Source organism: Diceros bicornis, chromosome 12 (genome assembly GCF_020826845.1).
Source record: "Diceros bicornis minor isolate mBicDic1 chromosome 12, mDicBic1.mat.cur, whole genome shotgun sequence".
Taxonomy (NCBI): domain Eukaryota; kingdom Metazoa; phylum Chordata; class Mammalia; order Perissodactyla; family Rhinocerotidae; genus Diceros; species Diceros bicornis.
Genome location: NC_080751.1, coordinates 40,638,264 through 40,659,272, shown reverse-complemented (window position 1 = coordinate 40,659,272; position 21,009 = coordinate 40,638,264). Strand labels below are relative to the sequence as shown.

At 34.4% G+C, this 21,009-nt stretch overlaps 1 protein-coding gene across 2 annotated transcripts in view; it reads left to right on the top strand.

The window, feature by feature from the left end:
• The window catches only part of CAMKMT (calmodulin-lysine N-methyltransferase), a 362,828-nt gene that overhangs the window by 15,122 nt on the left and 326,697 nt on the right, over nt 1–21,009 (top strand). For both annotated transcript variants that reach the window (XM_058551324.1, XM_058551323.1), the window contains exon 3: nt 1,088–1,152. In XM_058551324.1, the coding sequence (XP_058407307.1) occupies nt 1,088–1,152 (65 nt within the window). The remainder of the gene's footprint in view (nt 1–1,087; nt 1,153–21,009) is intronic.

Genomic DNA, 21,009 nt, shown 5'->3' with positions numbered 1-21,009 from the left:
AAAGTCAAAGTAGTGTTGGTGAAGTAAATTTTATTATGAATTATTAATGGTTATTTTAAATTATTATAACATCCTAAAGAACTATAGCTGTATGTTACATAGGGGAGAATGTAGAAGATTGTAGATACAGTAACACCTATTTTTTATCACCTCTGGAAAACTAATTCAAATCTTATGACCTGTTGACATTTGGGTCCATTTGTATCTGAATAATAGTATCTTTTATAAATATTTATAAAATATTGGTCATCAAATTAAATATTTGAAAGGATGTCATGTGAAGAGAGATTACAATTAAAGGGAGTGGAATTAAGATTAGTGGGCAAAAGATACAAGAAATTTGCCTTCTGACATTTAGAACTCCCTATAGATGGAATGTGCAGACCTGAAAGTTGCTTGTAACTGAAGTTTTGAATTTGTTGGGGTGTTATTGAGGAAATTTATGTATTGTTGAGTGTGGTTCTGGAGGTTGATTGTTTATTTTTCTTTTCTTTTTTCTTTTTTTTTTGGTGAGGAGGATTAGTCCTGAGCCAGCATCTGTTGCCAATCCTCCTCTTTTTGCTGAGGAAGATTGGCCCTGGGCTAACATCCGTGCCCATCTTCCTCTACTTTATATGTGGGACGGCTGCCACAGCATGGCTTGATAAGCAGTGTGTAGGTCCGCGCCTGGGATCTGAACCTGTGAAACCCCGGGCCGCCTAAGCAGAGCGTGCGAACTTAACCACTATGCCACCGGGCTGGCCCTGTTTATTTTTCTTTTGAGATTCTCAAAGTGTAAGATTTTGTTTCTTTTTTTTGTCTTTAAAAAGGTTAATGATACTTCACCTTTATGTAACTAAAACAACAATAAAAAAACTTTAAAATGTAGATTAATCATCAAGAAATGTCATTACATTAACTATTCTGAGGACCATATTCTGTTATTTCTTTTCCTTCTCCCTCTAGTGGGCAGAAAATATTTAAAAAATATAACATGGAAGGGTTTATTAGTATTGGGTGTATAACAATGCACAGTCTTAGCTTTTAAAGAAATTAATAAATGTTAATATTTCAGAATCATTAAAGAAAATGCTTTATTCTTTTCTAGGCATAATAATGGATCTTTGAATGTTCAAGATGTTCTTACCAGCTTTGACAATACAGGAAATGTTTGTAAGTTATATGCTCACTGTATAGAAATATTTTTAGTGTTTCAAAAAGTGAATTTATAATGGATGTTTTTTCTCACTAATGTTTATTATACTGACTAATGTGTGTGTGTAATAGAAACTCCTATTGTTTATAGCTGCAAAATAAGCCTCATAAAAGTGTACCTATTAATGGGATATAAGGGAGTTTTTACATGTTGCAGTTGTGTGCGTGTATGTGCCAGTGAGTGAGTGAGTGTGAGTGACAGAATGTAGGTCAGAAGGAACACTGGACTCTCTGGTACTATCCCTTTTGTCTTTTGTTTCCATTTTGACCTCAGTTAATCCAACAGAAGGGCTGTCTCTTCCTTCTTTGCTGTGTTTTGGGTGCTTTCTTTTCCACTTCCTACTGCTTCTCTTTTTCACTACAGAATAAACCCAGATTATGTTTTCTTTGCTGCTAATATACTTTAATACCAAAACGTTTTCATTTTATGCAACATTATAATATTATAGAATATCTTGTCTTTTCATCTAGGCTTCTGATTAAGTCATGATAGATTTCTCCACTGAGAATATCATTTAAATAATTATAAACTAATGTCATATGATGAAAGAAATCAGCCAAGAATATCTTTTTTTGTGAGGAAGTTTGGTCCTGAGCTAACATCTGCCAATCCTCCTCTTTTTTTTGCTGAGGAAGACTGGCCCTGGGCTAACATCCATGCCCATCTTCCTCCACTTTATATAGGACACCGCCACAGCATGGCTTGACAAGTGGTGCGTCGGTGCGTGCCCGGGATCCAAACCAGCGAACCCCGGGCTGCCGCAGTGGAGCGCGCGCACTTAACTGCTTGCGCCACCAGGCTGGCCCCCAAGAATATCTTTATATCACTGTGTCAAACAATACCATGATAGGAGCTGTATACTCCTTCATGTGTGTTGTATAGGATATTTCTCTTAAGATAATGAATTATCAGTGAAATATGATCATTTTAAATGTAAAAATTGTCTTCAAATTCTTTCTCAGAGCAAGTTTCAGAACTATAACTACTTATTGTCTGAACTTAAATAACATACTTTGCTAACAGTGCTACTTTATCAAATGCTCTCTCATTTTAGATCTGCATAGAATGATGTCTGATAATCCTCAGGCAATAATTTTATGTCCACGTTATGGCAAGATTTTGATTGTATAGAAAAATATTTATGTATTTTGTCACCAAGGAATCTATAAATATCCTAAACTTATTTCAAAGTATTTAAAATAATGTAAGTTTCCTTTTCATGGATAGTGACAGGTGTACCTTTTAGTTTCTACATGTTGGCACTTGCTTAATTCTTTCCTACTTAGGCATATCCCATTTTCTTATTGGGGGTTAGGGCCAGGACTAGGCAAGGGATGCTAGTGGTGGGTGAGAAGACATTCTCCTTCAGTTCTGGGATAATGTTAAATGTCATTAAGTCAGTCTTATGCATAATTTAGAAATATGACCCTAGAATGTTAAATGTGAAATTTTTGATTCAGTATGTAAAAATCAAATATTGTTCCCAGTGGCTCAGTATGAAGTAGGGCCACTAGCTGGCAGCATTATGTAAAATAAAAATATTTTCCTAAAGGTCTAAGCTATTATTTTATACATGAATAACTATCTTATACTTCTCTAACATTTTTCCCCATCAACTTGTTCCTCCCCACCCCCTAGTTGTTGTTGCATTGACAAATGGAGAAATTGTTAAAGATATTTTTTCACTGCTGTCTGTTGTTTGGTAGAAAGCTTTGAGTCTTTAGAATGAGACCCACCTACATTTAAATCTTGGCTCTTAAATTCATCTTGAGCAATTCATATCATCTCCACGAGCCTCAATTATTTTCATCTTTTAGAACTGGATATAATGTATGGAAAGTGCATAACATTCTACATTCCTTACAGTTGACATTCAATAAATGGAAACTATTTATTAATTATTACTGGTGCTGAGTACTTCTAAAACTTTTTTCAGTTTTTTCCTGATATTGAAGATGATATTAAGGGTTATTCTAATATGTTTAAATAAACTATTTTGATTGAACTAACAAGGCAGGAAAAATAGGTCAAATTATCAAAATAGTAATTTATTAAAATGTCTTGTCATAAATATGGTCTTAAAAACCTGAATATATTGGCAAGTGATAGAAGTGATGTCAAAAATAAGACCTATTAAAACATGTTTTTCATGTAACTTTTATATTATACTCTCTCTATTTTAAAAGAAAAATCTGTACCGATATTTACCTAATGATAAATTGGTAAAGTTCTGTTCCAATAAAGTAAATGTTGATTATAACTTTCATATAATCTTTGCCAAGGCTTAAAGTGATCAAGGATTTGATTTTTCACTTGATGCCTCAAATACTTGATTTTACGCTAAGATATTAGGTTGAGTTTGTGACTGGAAAACCCAGCAGAGGGCGCCATAATCACAGTTCTGTCTCACAGCCCAATATAATTGGAATAAATAACTTGAATAATAACTGTAAGTTTTCATCATGTAAACATATAAAGATATATGGATGTTTAAACATTTCCATTTGATTTATTTCTTATATATTTAATATATTCAGCAATTCATTAATACAAAAAATAGATTTTCCTGACTGATTTTTTAGTTCATTTTGTTTTTTGTTTTAAATATCAGTTTAATTTTTAAACTTCTAGCTTTAAATAAAGGAATACTTTTGGTCTTGTTAATCTTGATAGAGAGTGAAAGTTCTATACAAGAGTATCGGTTCCTAAATCATCACCATGGTAGCACACTGGATAGTACACTGAAGGATATTTAGAATGAGGGGAAAAGTTTCTAATACTGTGAGAGAAACAATAGATAGAGTTATCCATTTACTTCAAGATTTTGTTTTTCGATTAATATAATTTCCTGATAATAGAAAAAATAATTAAAATATTTTATAGTTACAAAAGCCTGATATGTGTAATGTAGTAAACAAAATATATTCGTGGTTTAGTAGAACCATTAATCTCAATTTTAATTTTGAAAATCAAGTAATGATTTTATTCACTGTGAATTTTCAAAGATGAGAGAATCAGTCTTACTTCCAGAATTTGTTCATGCTCTAACCGAAAAAGATATGGAAAAATCTTTAATTTTGGAAAATATATGAAACCTCTAGATAGTTTCTTATTTCCTGATATATTAGAAAAGAAAATATTCTCTATATTTACCTTTATTATTTAAAAGTGATGTGTGTTTTTAAATGTATTATCTGCAAAGTGTTTTATATTTTGGAGATATATTTTTTCACTGTTTGAATGCCTTTGAATGTTGTAGAAATTAAAATGAATCTTACAAGATCATTTCTGCTTAATAATTCATTGCTATATAAAATATGACCCTAATCTTCTTTTTATGTGTTTCTGTTTGCTATTGTGGAAAACAAAATATTTTGAAAGTCAGGCTTCCTTTTTGTTTACCTCTAACTAGGGATAGGTATGCGTATTTCATTTTTTGGATTCTATTACTTGAGAACGTGCTTCCTTTTAAAATATAAAAGCTGCTCTTTGGAGAGGTTGTGTCTGCAGTTGATTCCTCATGCCTGGAAGGAGATGCCATCAAGCTACCCAAGGAAAAGTATAGGATGACATCCTTCACCTCAGACGAGGTGCTGGCGGCTTCTGTGTTTCCTGTAACATGTCACTCAGACACCTTGGGTAACAAGAGAGTACTCTGTAAGTACCACAGCAGATCTCTTGCTTCTGATTTCTCTGTGGGCAGAGTCTCCTTTCCAGCCAGTCCCTGACCTCTAATCAAAGAAGCCTCATCATGCTGTGTCTCTTCTAAAACCATTTTCTCTCTCTCCAGTGTCATCTCTTTCCTCTACTGAAATGAATTTTTTAAAGATTCTCTTCAGGGCTTAGTTGATCTAAATTTGGCTGTCATAGTATATAGTGTAACTATTTGGTATTTGTAAAATCTCATCAGTGCTTGGGCATATCATGGCTTCATTTGCACTTTTTTAGCACATCATCCTTTGTTTGAGATGATGAACAGATGAGTTATTACTTCTCATACAGTTTATTGTATACAATGTATACAGTATAATGTGTATAAGCCTTTAAAGGATAAGAAGTCAATAGTTATTATATATCATTGCAGTAACCTAGTGTGAATCAGGATTCCTGGCTAACAATGCAGCTTAAATTTGGAGAATATATTGGTAAGACACCTTCTGCCATTCTTTGAAAATTTTTTTTTCTCCTGGCTGGGCTACATGACAGAACCCTGTGGTAGTTGGTGTCTCATGGTTTCCTGGAGAAATTTGTAGACCCTCTGCCTTATATACTCTTACATGTGATGATGGTGATTTTTTTTTTTTCCACGTGAATCTTAGGGCTGACCTGGACTTTTAATACACACAGCTACTCCTGCTTCCGGAACCTTCCTAGTGGTCTGATAGCGGGACCTGTTTTGTGATATGTGCAAAACTGATGTCTTTTGGGTTAGTAATCAGTTATTACTTAAGGAAATATTCTTTTTAAACGCAAAATATTTTCACTTTCTACTTGTATTTGGGAAACCAAAGGTAACTGTCTCTTAGAAAATATAGTCCAAATTTTTAGTTTTTCTGTTTTACTGTTATTGTGTTACATAGTTAGGGTCCGTAATACTGTTGGAAGTTTCAAAGCTTCAGGAAGGTCAGCTTGGACTTAAAAATTTTTTCCTCCTTTAAATAAAGGTATATATGTGTGTGTATGGGTATAGGTATATAATGTATATGTGTATGTATGTGTGTATGTACATATACATGTGTTTATAGATACACACTTTATAAATTAGTTTGATTAAAAAATGAGAAATTTGGGCTTTTATGGGTAATTGCTCTATTTTTAACTTAGTGAGGTCATGGAAGGATCATGGAATATGAGGTTCAGGTTTTAACTCTGCCACTTACTAGCTGTGTGGCTGTAAGCAAGTCTTCGAATAAATCTTAACTCCTTATTAGAATTGTGTAAGAAACAATAACTATCTTGTAGTGTGGTAAACATAATATTAGATAATGTGAAAGTACTATGTAAACTGTAAATAATATTTGTATTAGTTTTTATTGTTAGTATTAATATTATCTGCCTCATTTATTCTTCTTGAACCTTTTCAATATCTTTGGTATTGGAAAATAAGACAAGATAGGAAATATTTTTGGTGCGTGCACCATCCTGTTTTAATATTTTGCATTATTTTGTTATGTGAAAACACAGTGCAAAGCAACACAATTAAAACAGTGTGGTATTAGTGCAGAAATACACGTATAAATCAATGTTTTAGAATAGAGAGTTCAGAAAGACATAAATATATGTGATTTATCATATAATGAAGACAATTTCAGTAATAGAGAAAAGGATGGATTCTTAAATATTACTGAGACCATTAAATAGGAATTTAGAAAAAAATAACAAAGCTGAATCTCACCTTTATACTATATACTGAAATAAATTGAAGATGGATTAAATATTAAAAATCCAAATTCCTAGATAATTCAGATGAATGATTTTATGATATTGAAATAAGGAAGGCCCTTCTAAGTGTGACCCAAACCAAACCCCATGAATTGAAAGATGAATAGACTGACAATGTAAAGATTGAAAGTCACTTTATTCAAAAAGCATCAGAAAAGTTGAAAGACAAGTGACAATTTGTAATTATTACTTAAGACATATATGCAGACAGAGATGTATTCTTTTTATTGCGTAAAGAGCTCCCACAAAGCAATAGCAAAAACAGACTGCAAATCTATAAAAAAAAGACAAAATGTAGTCAAAACTTAGGAAGAAGTATTCACAAAAGAAATACCAATGTTCTATAAAGAAGTCAAGTGATTATTTTACTAGTAATGCAGTAATGAAATGCAATTAAAACAGTGAGATATAATTTTTGTTTATCGAATTGGCAAAGATGAGAGAAGGTAGGTATAGTCAGTGAATAGTAGGGACATGGGCATTCTCATCTACTGTTGTTGGGAGAGTCAATTGATTCTACTTTTCCAGGGGCAATCTGGCGATATCTTTCATAGTCTTAAGTATATCATTTGACTAATAATTCATTTTCTAAAAAAGAATGAAACCAGTATACAAAGCTGGAATGCAAAGGGATTCATTGTGGCACAATGAATAACTGGAAAAAATGTAAATCTTTAATTTTAGGTGACTAGTTAATTATGGATAATTCATGAAATGGAATATTATGTAGCTATTCAAGATCTCTAAAAGACATTAGGTTAAAAAAATTATAACGGGGGCCGGCCCCGTGGCTTAGCGGTTAAGTGTGCGGGCTCTGCCACTGGCGGCCCGGGTTCGGATCTCGGGTGCGCACCGACGTGCCGCTTCTCTGGCCATGCTGAGGCCGCGTCCCACATACAGCAACTAGAAGGATGTGCAACTATGACAGACAACTATCTACTGGGGCTTTGGGGAAAAAAAAAGAAGGAGGATTGGCAATAGATGTTAGCTCAGGGCTGGTCTTCCTCAGAAAAAAGGAGGATTAGCATGGATGTTAGCTCAGGGCTGATCTTCCTCACACACACACACACACACACACACACACACACACAAATAACGGAATGTGATCTTATTTCTGTAAAATACATATGCCCATTGAGTATGTGTATAGGTATGTATATGCATAGAACTATATCTTAATGTTCGTAATGTTTTGTTGAGCTATTGGGGTTGTGGATGATTATCACTTTCTTCTTTATACTTTTCAGTATTGTTTGAATTTTTTGTGGCATGTGTTACTTTTATAAGTGGAAAAGGCAATGTTATTTTCATTTTGGAAAAAAGTAGGTACTCCTTAAGTTCCCAATTGAGTATTAATTTTTTTGACTAAAAGCTGTGATAAAATCTCAAATTGCTTAGGACAGCACTGTGAAAAAAAGGAGCAATTCATTTTACCAGTGAAAAAATATAAAATATTTTGTTTTTAAATAGCACTTTTCTCTAAGGAGCTCGCAGCATTAATGTTAGATGTTAATGCATTAATCTCCCAATACATTTATGAGATAAGAAATCAAAGATCAGATCATTCTAGCCCCATCTTAGGTCGGGGGAGTACAAAGAAGTTAAAAACTCAGAGACAGAATATTGAGCTTGGAAATAGATAAATTTGTAAGTTCTGTTAAAAAATAAATTTTAAGGTTCAATGCATTATGTGGTTAGTATGCATGGGTAACGGTCAGCAGCCCCGAGACTATAGGAGGCCCCCATGCTAGTGGGGAGCTGGTGGTGTGCAGCACTGGATTTGGCTCTTAGCCCCTCTTGAGGATCACAATGTACACGAAGTCTTTGTTAGAAAGACTCCTGGAGGGTGGGTTAGGTCTCTAGATGGTAGTTTTCCTAGCTATGTGTCTCTAGCTGTCTGACTTCCTCTTTCCACAGTTGTTAGGGCAGTTTTTCCTTTTGATACAATGTTGGGTAAGCTGCCCCTAAGCCATAAATAGAGTCCTACACATTTGTTATTACTCTTTGCCAGGGAAGGAACATTTAGAAGACATCTCTTTTTAATTCACTTTTAAAATTTTATTACGGAGTTGGAATGTTTCTCTTTGATAATACTGCTATTGTGAGAAAAGACTGAAATAAACTCTATTATCCTTTCTAGATTCATAATATGTGTTAATGCTTAATCAGTACAATAATACTGGAAGATAGTTTGTCTTTGTCATAAACCTGCTAGTTTTTCCCTCCTTTAAATGTTTGAAGGGATGTTCCTAATGTAGGTGCCTTGAAGTTTTAGTAGAAGATATACCAAGCAAGTCTTTTTTTCTTTTTCTCTGAGCAAATACTGAGTAGCACTTTTTTCTCTATCTTCTTTCAAATAGCTACCCTTTCTTTTGCATCCCCTACAGTATTTATCAGGAACTTTGTGAATATTATTCCCATTTAATCTTCTTAACAACTTTGGAAGGGGTAGGAAACTGATACTCAGGTAAAGGTAACTTGCTTAAAAATTAATATTTAGTTAGTGGTAGCACAGGAATTTATAGCTATTCTACTATATTTCTTGAAGGTAGCATTTCCCCAAAATGATGAGAAATGAATTTTAAAAGTTCATGGTGGGAATTGACACTAAAAGTGGTAACTTGGAGTGCTAGAAAATAACTTTGGCAAATGGAAAAGAATTCTGTCCAGTGGATTGTGTCTCAGAGGAGACTGATTAAAGGTCACTGGAAAATGGGCTTTCTAGGATTTCTGAAAGGTAGCTGACAATCTAATGGAGTGGGGATTTGGGGAGTGAGGATAGGGGCAAAAGAATGCATTTTCTTTTAATAGTCTAAAACCAAATGTAGGTTTTATTTCAGAGTTGTTTTTTTTTTTTTTTCTTTTTGGAGAAGTGCTGCTTTTCGCACGATAATACAGTACTAGTGATAATGATTTGTGTTTTTACATAGCCCTGTCTTTAAGGTACTCAATGTGTTTCTCAAGCATATGGCTATAGTGTTATTTAAAAATTGCTTACTTTAGTCACACAAAAAACTCGACTAAAAGGATATTCTTGTATTTAGTAAAGTTGTTTGGATTGGAGATAGCCTTTCCACAGAGAATTGTGGATATCTGGACATTTGTGTGGCCTGTGTATGTTGCACCACTGTATGAATGCTTGATGTGAACAAAATATTTGACGATTGAATGAATTTAGTGTTTATGTGTGTGTATCTCCCCTCTTTAGTTGTCCCATCTCACCCTTCACCCTTGACTCCCAGCCCCGAATCTGACTATTTTTGTTATATCCTGGGTAAGTGGGGACAGTTCATGGAAGTAGTGAGGACAAGTTCTGGATTGTTCTGTCTGTGTATATGAGTTGGAAAATGTGGATGTATTATGTATATTGTAGATACTCCACATGCTCACAATCTGCTTGTTCTGGTGTGCTGGATCAGGTAAAGTCTTTGCTCCTGGTGGTAAATTTGTGGTTTGTCTGAAGCCTTTGCCCATCCAGGTTGTTGAAGGCCTGACTTCTGTGTCATTGCCGTTTCCCAGGGGTCCCTTATAGTTTGTGACTGAAAGATGTGGTGGAACCTAGACTTACAACTTAAAGTATCAGTTTTAATTGTGTGATAGTCAAAGAAAGACAAATAATATTTTGATTAATCCTGGACTCTGGTTTTATTTTAGAATTTGACCACTTAATCAGGATTTAGTGGCGATTGGTTGGACTGCCATTATGTACAATTGAGAAGTGGCATATTTTTATGTCAACCACAATTTCTCTGCTTGTGTTTGTCCCTTGGATTCCTTTAAAGGAGAAATTAGAATAACAAGAAAAGGGAGATTGATTCATATTGCCCTCTTTGATCTTTCTCTCTTAAGCCCTAGAGATTTGTAGTTTGTATCATGCAATGTAGCACTCAATTTTGTATCATATTGTGTTAACTATTTGTTAATCTTTTTCTCCAAAAATAAAATTTAATGCCCCAGATTGCAGGCACCATAGCCTCTCTGGTTCAATCTCAGAGTGTAAGTCTCAAGTCCATGCAGCAAAAGTATTTTCAAATAAGTTGAGTTTTTTACCTCTCTTGATTAAATGACATGAAGGCAACACACAGTTTTTAGCAATTTTTCTTTTTGTCTTTTCCCTCTCCTATGCACTGCCATCTCACATTGCTGCTGTTTCTGTACCTCTTAAATACAAAACAATCAAACAAAAAATCTCAGAAAACAATTCTAACTCTTGTATCTATCATAAGACAACTCTTGTCTTCCTTTTTCCCCTTTTCCTTCTGATTCTCCATCACAGTACTGAGGAACTAGCCTGTCAAGGCAGAATCCTCCTTAGAGGATATGAGCCTGGCATAGGCAGACTAGAGGGAGGGAGGAGACTGAAGCAGACCAGTATCTTTTAGCTAGGGTGACTGATAGGCTGTTCGTCTGGCATGGTCCCAGTTTACACCTGTTGTTCTTAGCATAATTATTAGCAGTGCCTCCTTTCACTCCCAAAAGTGTCCTGGTTTGGATGACAAATTATATGCCTATTTTTAGAAGACAAGGAACGAGAGAAAGATTGGAAGCTTCCATTAATTATTTATATGCAGTCATACCTCTTTATTCCACGATAGTACTTTGTACAACGTCTGGCTTAAGTGGTATTCAGTAAGTATGTATTGATTCATTTGAATCCTTAGTTTTTATTTCAAAGAAATTCATTCTTTCTACACAAATCTAATTGTATTTGATACACTATTCTGCATAACAGAGAGGTAAATCTAGGTCCCAATTTTAGAGGACATACACTACAGGCCCCATAAATTAATAGAAACTGAATTCAGAACACATACGTGTTTTGATTAGCTAATGCAGTAACTGAAAAAAAATTGAAATCCTGCCAAGATTTGAAAATAGGAAAATTCACATAAAAACCTATATTTTCATTTTCTCTTAGAGAAAAATAATGATCTAGCGGTTTGAGTCTCAGCTCACATGGTAACATTATCTGGAGCTGGACAGATTCTCTGTTTTGCACCCTCACCACTCTGCCCATGGACATTTGAATTTGCAACTCTGGTGTACATATTCTGTATTTGCAGGCATTTAAGTCATGTTTGTCTTTGTATATTTTTTAGTTTATTTAGTTATCTACTTAAGAAGAGTCAATTTTAATTCGTCATTTTGTTTATCAAAGCTAATTAAATAAAATACTTGTAAGTTCTTTTGGAGGTAAGCCTTTTTTAATTCAACAGGTTAATCATTAATCTTTGGAAAGTATTTTTTTCCCATACTAAGAATGGCAACGACTATTAACAAATATTTGTATTGTTCAGCAGCCAGTACCTTTAAGAAAACATAGTTTTGAAACTTAATCATTTGAGTTAAAATTGTGAAATATATTAAAAAATGAAATTGAAAACCAATGTAGAGCTACAGGAGAAATTTTAAATATTTGTGAGTGTAAGTATGTGTGTGTGTGTGCGTGTATATGTATATGTGTGTATATATAAAATATATAGTTAACTTTATCTTCATTTGCCTCTTCTTGTTTATTTATAGATTGGAAAAGAAAGAGCAGTCTCAACAAGTGTTTATTAAGTGCCTATTATGTGCTGTCCTGCATTTTCAATTCTCAAATGATTTCTCAACTTTGAGCTACTACAAAGGAATAAAACATTCTTTCAACACATGTTGAAGAAACTACTGTGTATTAAAATCTGGATAAATATCTCAGTGTCTGATGCATCCAGGTACTTGGATGATCTCTGTGAACTATGTCTTAAATCTCACCAGCAAATATCTTTTAAAAATAATTGAACATAGCTACATGCTTCATCAATGAAGAATTCACCCTGGTAACAATTTTTAGAATATTGGCAAGAAAATGGCTTGACTTAACTCTAACTACATTGTGTATAAATTTAGTGGTATGAACAAATTGTGTCAGGACATGATTTTATTTGTATATTTTTAAGGGTTAACGTATGTTCAGTTAAAATTATCCGTATGTAGACCATCGATTTCATGTTCGTGAAGTCTTTTCTGATGCCTTCTGACCTGTTCCAGTCTGATGTTTAGGCCTGCTACAACCCTTTCATCTTGAAATCTCTATTCACTATCATCCTGGGGATTCTTTCCATCTCTCTTTTTTGTTGGATCTCATTTCCCAAATCCAGAGTTTCCTCTTTGTTTATTCTGCTATTTTGGAGGATTATGAACTCCAGTAGCTTCCTGAGAAAATAAGGGAAAGTAATTTTTTGAGACCTCGTGACTCTTTGTTTGGATATAAAAGTGATAGAATTTGAAATACTTTCTCCTTCAAAATTTTAGAGCAATGTGTTGTAGCTTCTAGTATTGAATTTGAGAAGTATGATGCTGTTCTAAATCTTTATCTTTTTTTTTTTTTTGATGAATAAGATTAGCCCTGAGCTAACATCTGTTGCCAATCTTCCTCTTTTTGCTGAGGAAGATTGGCCCTGGACTAACATCTGTGCCCATCTTCCTATACTTTATATGTGGGACGCCTGCCACAGCATGGCTTGATGAGCGGTGCGTAGGTCCGCATCTGAGATCTGAACCTGCGAAGCCCGGGCCACTGAAGCATGCGAACTTAACCACTACGCCACCAGGCTGGCCCCTAATTCTTTATCTTTTTTATGAAACCTGTTAGTTCTCTCTGGAATTTGACAGAATCTTCTCTTATTCTGTGTTCTAAAATTTTGTATATAATATCTTGGTGTGTATACAATATCTTGGTATACAATTTTGTATACAATATCTTGGTCTATTTTCAAACATTGTGTTGGACATTTGGTGGGCACTTTCAATTTAGAAAGTCATATTTTTCAGTTATGGGAAATTTTCTTGAATGATTTCTTGAATGATTTCTTTGCTTGTAGTTTCTCTGGTGTCTTTTTCTGGAGCTTCCATTTTTTGAACATTAAACATCTTAGATAGGTTCTCTAATTGTCTTTTCATCTTCTGTTTTGCATGCTTTTGTCTTTTTCTTTGCTCTCAGGGATATTTCTATAACTTTGTCTTTCAACGTTTCTGTTGAATTTTTCATTTATATTTGTATGCTTTTTAATGTCTAAAAGCTCCTTTTTTCTCTTAGTTGCCCCCAGCCATTGCATTCTTTTCATATTTCTTGATTGCTTTGCTTAGTTTTTTTTACTATATTACTGAAAGTTTTTTTTTTTCTCTCTCTTTGTTATCTCTGTTTCCTTCAAGTTACTTTTTCTGTTTGTTTTCTGTGGCCTCTGTCTTTTATAATAGAGGTCATCAAGTATCTGGCGATATTTAAGAGTTTTGTATTACACAACTGATTGGACGCCACAGTGATATCCTAGCTTGTTGATTGTGGGTATCACTGTGGGATGATCTGACTGGGCTGTTTCTTGGGGAACCCTGCATTCTATATGTTTAGTTGTTTCTCTTGAGCTGGTCTATTTCCCAGAGAAAACGCTTTTGAGTCTGCTGCTTTGGGAAGTGTGTAATACCTTAGCTGCTAGCATTTTGGGAGTTACATAGGAAGAAGAGTCTCAACATTCAGTTACTCAATCTCCCTTTTAAGAAATACTTTATTTACCTCACCCCACCCCCGCCAACTGCACTAATGCCCTACAGTCCAGAGATCCTCAGATTTATACTCTTTGGAAACTAGACTGGAAGATATCTGACAGGGTGGTTGCCCAGTTGTTTGGAGTGAGAGAGAATATTTCAAGGTCTAACTGCTTTGTAAATAGATATTCAACAAATCTTCCTGTATTTAGCCCATTCTCACCTCCATTTGCAGAGATGTAAATAGCTTTCCCCACTGCTGATTTAGGATTCAACTTTTTGCTGTTACTTTCTTGTGCCTTTATGAACCCTTGTTTTATTTTGAAATCTACTTATTTTGTTTTAGTGGAGTACCGGGAAAGGAGTGGAAGCTGATGTCAAGATGCATTCTGACATCTTTAACACATACACAGATTCACACAGTACATATATCAATCTCACGTAAATGCTATAATGAGTTAAAAGTAACTTAATAAAATTTTTAAAACTTCATTTAAGTAGACTACATATGGTTCTTGTCAAATCTACATTAGAAAAACATTTCCAGTTTAAATATATTGAGATGAACCACTAAGGCTTTCAACAAGTTTTAGAAATTCTTTTTCCCCTCATTACTGAATTCCTCTTTAGCCTTCAAGATTCAAGTCATGTCACCTCCTCTATAAATCGTTTCCTGACTCTCCTAAGCTATAGTTCAGTGGTGCTTCTTATGTTTACCTGTAGACTTTTTTTTTTTTTAATACACCATTAAAACATATCACATTGTATTACAATTGTGTCTTAATTACTCACTAGACTGTAAGCTCCTAGAGGCAGGAATGATGTTTTGTTTGTCTGTGTTTGTACAGTGCCTGATATATAGTGAATAATCAATAAATGCTTTATGGATTAGTGAACTTAATATTTAAAAAAGGAAACTATACTTTAAATAAATAAATTAGGACATGATTATTTTATAAAATATTCATTGTACAAAGTGATTTACTTTGGAATTTTTTTAAATACCCCATGTCTCTAGTGCATTTAAAATTTCATTACATGCTTTTTTTTCCTGCGGAACATGTTTATGTCTAGTATTTATTTTGCATATATGAATACATATACACGCATTCTATATTGTTCTTCTTTAGTAAGGATGTTGCTTGTATTTAAAAAGAAATAAATGTTTTTTTTCTTACACATTGGTGATGTTTTTCCCTCCAAATATCTTTTGCTAGGAGAGCACTAAGTGGCTATCCACCTGGCTTTCTGATCAGTGCAATATATTTTAAGCAGCTAGTTCCAAAATACATTCAAATACCATGTCCTGTTCCTCATGAATTGCTATTTCTTTGCTTAAATTTCCCACTCAGACCACCAGCAATCCCTTAAGTACTTTTCCTACCAGCTAATGCTAGCTTTTAAAAATCTACTTAATGTTACTCCTTTCTTTCTCTTTGTTGCCTCTGTCACTTAATATACCTCTATGCCTGCCTGATATTTTTCCTTTTCAAGGTCTCTTTATGCTTTTAGGATGATCTTTCCTAGTCTCTTTTTCTACTGCCTTAGATGCTTTGATTCTGCTGTTTCTCCATTGTAAAGAGCTTAGTAGAGGGAGGAAGTGAATGTTATGGGTGACTTTTTTTTTAAAGTTGTTATGTACAGTATTAAAGACAATACAAAAGCTGGTGGTTACCATATAACTTGTGTTCCAAAAAAGGATTTTGATAAACCTTTAGAGCCATTCATGGAGACAAAACTATTAAAGTGGGATTTGTTTAAATTTCATAGACAAGAGGAAAAAGGGAATATTAAAATTTGGCAATTGTTAAAAGTTGAATGATGGCTAAATGGGAGTTCATTATTTTCTATTCTACTTATTTTTGTGTATATTAAAAATTTTACATGTACAAGGTTTAAAAAATTTGAAGTATCATTTTTTATTCCTTTTGATCCAGCAATTCCACTTTCTGATATCTATGCTTCAGTACGTAAGGACACATGTATCGGGATGTTAATTACAGCATTGTTTGGATTGGAAAGGAAAATAACCTGGAAACAGTGATGAGTCCAGTCCTATCATTAACGAAATTGTAATAAATTATGGTGTATCTATACAATGGATTATTATGCAGCAATTAAAAAGAATGAATTGAGTTATATGCTGTTTTCTGGAGGGATGACCAAGATGTATTGTTAAGTGAGTTGAGTAATGTGTATAAAATGATTTCATTTTTATAAAATGAAGCTGTGTGACTATGCCAAAAGCTGTGAAAGCATATATCCCAAATTATCATTACTGGCAATTTCCTCAGGAAAGTGGAACCTGAGGGGATGGGGTAGAGGAAAAATTAACTTTTTCTCTATTCATCTTTGTATTGTTTGATTTGTTTCAAACGTGTTACTTTTGGGGCAAAATGTAGTAAACATTTTTTAAATAAATGTGAAAATAAACTATTTTCAAAGTGAGTGTGAATTCATCCATGATAATAAAACTCATTTTAAAAAGAAGTGGAAGGGCCGGCCCAGTGGCGCAAGCGGTTAAGTGCGCTTGCTCCGCTGCGGCAGCCCAGGATTTGCAGGTTCGGGTCCCGGGTGCACACCAACGCACTGCTTGGCAAGCCATGCTGTGGCGGCGTCCCATATAAAGTAGAGGAAGATGGGCACGGATGTTAGGCCAGGGCCAGTCTTCCTCAGCAAAAAAGAGGAGGATTGGCAGATGTTAGCTCAGGGCTGGTCCTCCTCACAATAAAAATAAAAAGAAGTGGAAACTGATGTGCGTAGGAAACCAAATGATGAATTAGATCATAGTTTTCCTTCAGAAAGAAAAATAAATGACTGTTCTTGTCTATGAAATATATATTTAACTCGGACTGTATTCCCAAACTTCCAACATAAATTATCTGGTGACAATTAGAAAGAAGACTCTGGTCTTTTCTATATGAATTCAGTGGCTCATAAAAATTTGTGCCTAAAATTCAAGCTTTTTTGTTATGGTAATTGAACCAATCTATCTCATAAGTAAATATATCCAATTTTTAAGAGGTCACATTTAAATTAGAACTAGGGTACCCAGTTATATCAGTTAGGGTTCTTTGAGTGCAGGCAAGAGAAGCTGATTCTGGCTAATGTAGGCAAAAAGAAATGTATTGGAAGGATATTAAGCAGGTTACTAGCCAAACACCTTTGTCATCTTACATTTTAGGATTAAATTTAGTTATCCTTTTAAAAAGAATTACCATTTTTTAAAAGGGAAACTTATGTAGCATCTATTGTTTAAATTGTGCTCTAGTAAATGGTGAGTTTGGAGTTATAATTAGTTTCATTTATTATAAAAGGCATACCCATTTAAATACTTATGGATAGTCTCAACCTACATATATTATTTTAGAATTGCCACCATTGAGTTTCTCTTTAATGTCACATCAATGTCTGTGTGTGTGTGTGTGTGTGTGTGTGTGTGTGTGTGTGTAGCATAGTTTTTGGTTTATCTTTTTTGTTTCTTGTTTTAATGACAAATTTCCCAGGGAGATTCATTGTAAATGCTTTTTAATGTTAAATTATAATTGTATATCTATGTTGTTATTTATAATTTCTGTCTACTTAACTGTTTCACACTGATTTTACATTATGATCTTTTTAAATCTATAGAAAAAATTCTTCCAGAAGTTTCTCACATTCCTTAGAAACCTCACTAATTTTGAGCATATTTTTCAAGTTAATTATCTGTGTTTCACAATAGACTTTTCTAAGAGGCTTAACACCATTATCATTATAAATTATAAATCATTTATATTGTATATTATATATAAATTTATAATGTATCTACATTATATATATAAATTATTTATAATAAAGGCCAACAATGTTTTTCATTTTGAGAAGCATAAAATTCTTCCATATATACCAGATATAGGGAACACTTGCACTTATATAGGATACATTGCACTTAGAATGTGGCTCATTTTTCTTCTTTGGGGCCACGTTTTCAACTGGTAGTAGGAGTGGCCGTGTAAGTGGCATGTCCAGGCCAAACTTTCTAACTAGCTTTTCTTCCTTCCCTTTTCTCCCTTCCACTTTGTTGGAGTCAAGCTGTTATGTTTGAATATGGGCAGAGACTGGGAGGGGGTGGGTAGTGGGTGAGTACATCTAGGGTTGAGTTTTCTGCTTTGCAGCTGAGAATTTGGTTGCATATCAAGGAGTGGGGAGATTGAGCAAGTAAGTAAATACATTGAGGATAAGAAGGGCTAAGTTTCTCAATGTTAACAAATCGAATTATAAATATGGAAAGGGGAAAGGCTAAAACAAACCCTGTAGTGTTTCATTGGAATTGGAGGTATCAGTATGAACTCATTGCTTTGCCAGATAGATAGGGGTGTGTGTGTGTGTGTCTGTGTGTGTCTGTGTTTCCTAGCTGTGTCTGGGCCTGATAGCAGCACACCTAGCACTCAAATCTTGGTTTCTAAATATTATTCTCCACCAAAAAGAAACCAGGACTCTCTGAAGAAGTGACTGACTCTAGGGCTGGGAATTTTATGACATAACATAAGGAAGCACTCAAAGAGTGACTGAAACATGCCTGAAGGACAGAGGAGCTGGGTTGAAGGAGTTACTGTTGATCAAGTCTGAGACAATTTGAGCATCAGCATAAGTGACAGAAACAAATTGTAATCCTTTGGGTAAAATAGGACACTATGAATCCATACTAATATTAATAAATATATAAATGATAGAGAACAGAAAATGTTACCTATATCAGAATGTTATTTAGTAAATCTAAAACAGGCACTATATAAATCTAGAACCTTGGCACTAATGACATTTTGGGCAAGATAATTCTTTGAGGTGAGTGAAGGGGGAACTGTCCTGTGCATTGTAGGATGTTTAGCATTATCCCTGGCCTCTACCTACTGGATAGGAGCATCCTTCCCCACCCCAACCTCCAGTTGTGAAAAACAAAAATGTCTCAGACATTGCCAAATGTCCCCTAGGAGGCAAAATCGCATCCCCCTATTCTCATTTGAGAACCACTGATCTAGAAAGAAAGATGGAATTAGAAAATTACCATTTGGTAATCATATCATAGTAATAACTGATTAAGGTGTGAATTATCAATGAATGCTAAAACAAGTAAGTAGGCAGTTGGTGAGGAATAGGATATTAACTTAATCTCAAAATATCCACAAAATACTACTTATTAGTCAATAAATACAACATGCTTATAATTAACTTTACAGTGGGAAAACCCAACAGTTACCATCTTAACCAAGTAATAAAAATTAACATCACTGCTAACGGGCAAATCAACATCATGTGCCTCCCAATATGACGCACTGAAAGAGCGCAGTATTGCCTCTGTGGTATTCCTGCTGAAAATTACAAATCATAAGGAATATCATACAAACCCAAAATGAGGGACATTCTACAAAGTAACTGGATTACACTCTTCAAAAATGTTCATCATGGAAGATGGGGAAAGACGGAATAACTGTTCCAGATTGAAGGAGATAAAGAGACATGATAACTAAATGTAACATGTGATCATGGATTGGATCCTGGACCTGTAGAGGACATTATAGGGATGATTGGAGAAATTTAATTGGGGTTTGTAGATTAGATGGTGGTAATATATCTGTTTATTTCCTAATTTTGATGATTGAACTGTGGTCGTGTAGAAGACTGCCTTTTATTCCTCAAACATACTACTTTTATTTCCTTGAGAATGTTTCAGTTTCTGTTCCCTGTGTCTTTTCTCAGTTCTTCACATGGGTGGCTTTATTTCATCATTTAGGGCTCAGTTGTCACCTTCTTACATTATCCCTAACTGCCCTGTCTAAAGTACCTACCTTTCCCAAATCTCTATCACTTTATGTTGTTTATTTTATTCATAGCTTTCATTGTTACCTGTGATTACTTTCTTATATCTTTCTTGAATACCTGGGCCCCTCTACTGAAAGGAAGCTCATGAGAGCAGGGGCCTTCTCTGTGCTGCATCCAAGGTCTAAAACAGTGTCTAAGCCAGTGCCTGATGCCTACTGGATGTGCAGTAACTATTTGTTGAATCAATGACTGCACCTGTGAAATCTGGCCTTCTATGTTAGCAGGTTGGTTATGTAACCAATCTGGTTACATTAAGATGGGCCAGAGGGCTTTTTCTAAATGTTGTAGAAGTTTGTATCTATTGAGAAAAAGAGATCAAGTGGTATGAGTTGGGGATATGAGAGTGTAAGGGGAGAGAGAAAGGGAAGGATAAAGAGAGAGAAGAGAGAAATATGGTTATATGATATAACTTAAAATAGCTCATGAGGATTACTTGGATGTGCTTAAGGACTTGGACTGAATACAGCTTTTCTAGGGCGTATTGTGCCCAACCATTGACTTAAGACCCAATGAGTTGATGGGACCTAGCTCATTCTGCTTTGGGTGCTAGCTGGCCTCACTTTAAGGCCACTTTCAAATAATCAAATCCTTTTAAGAAGTAGAGGCTAAATAGTGTTCAACACAGAACTAAAGGATGGGAATAGATAATGTTGAGTAATTCTGATTCCCATGCCTTATGGTCTTAAGGAATACGTGTATATCTTTTTCCTATGAATTAATTCTTTAGTAATTGCCCCAAATTATTTTTGACATTGTAACAACCCTAGACCACTGTGAATTGAGACTAAAAGAAATGGCAGATAAGCTGCAAAATTATTGCCGTATTAACTGACCAAGAACATGTAATTTTGTTGCCTTTTAGATAGGTCTTTTGCATCTTTAAAGTAGAGCTATATGAGCAAGGTCAAGGGAATACTATAACAATTAAAAACTTAAAACTGTGAAAACTTAATCAGTTGAAAAATATACTTTTTCATCTTATTGACACT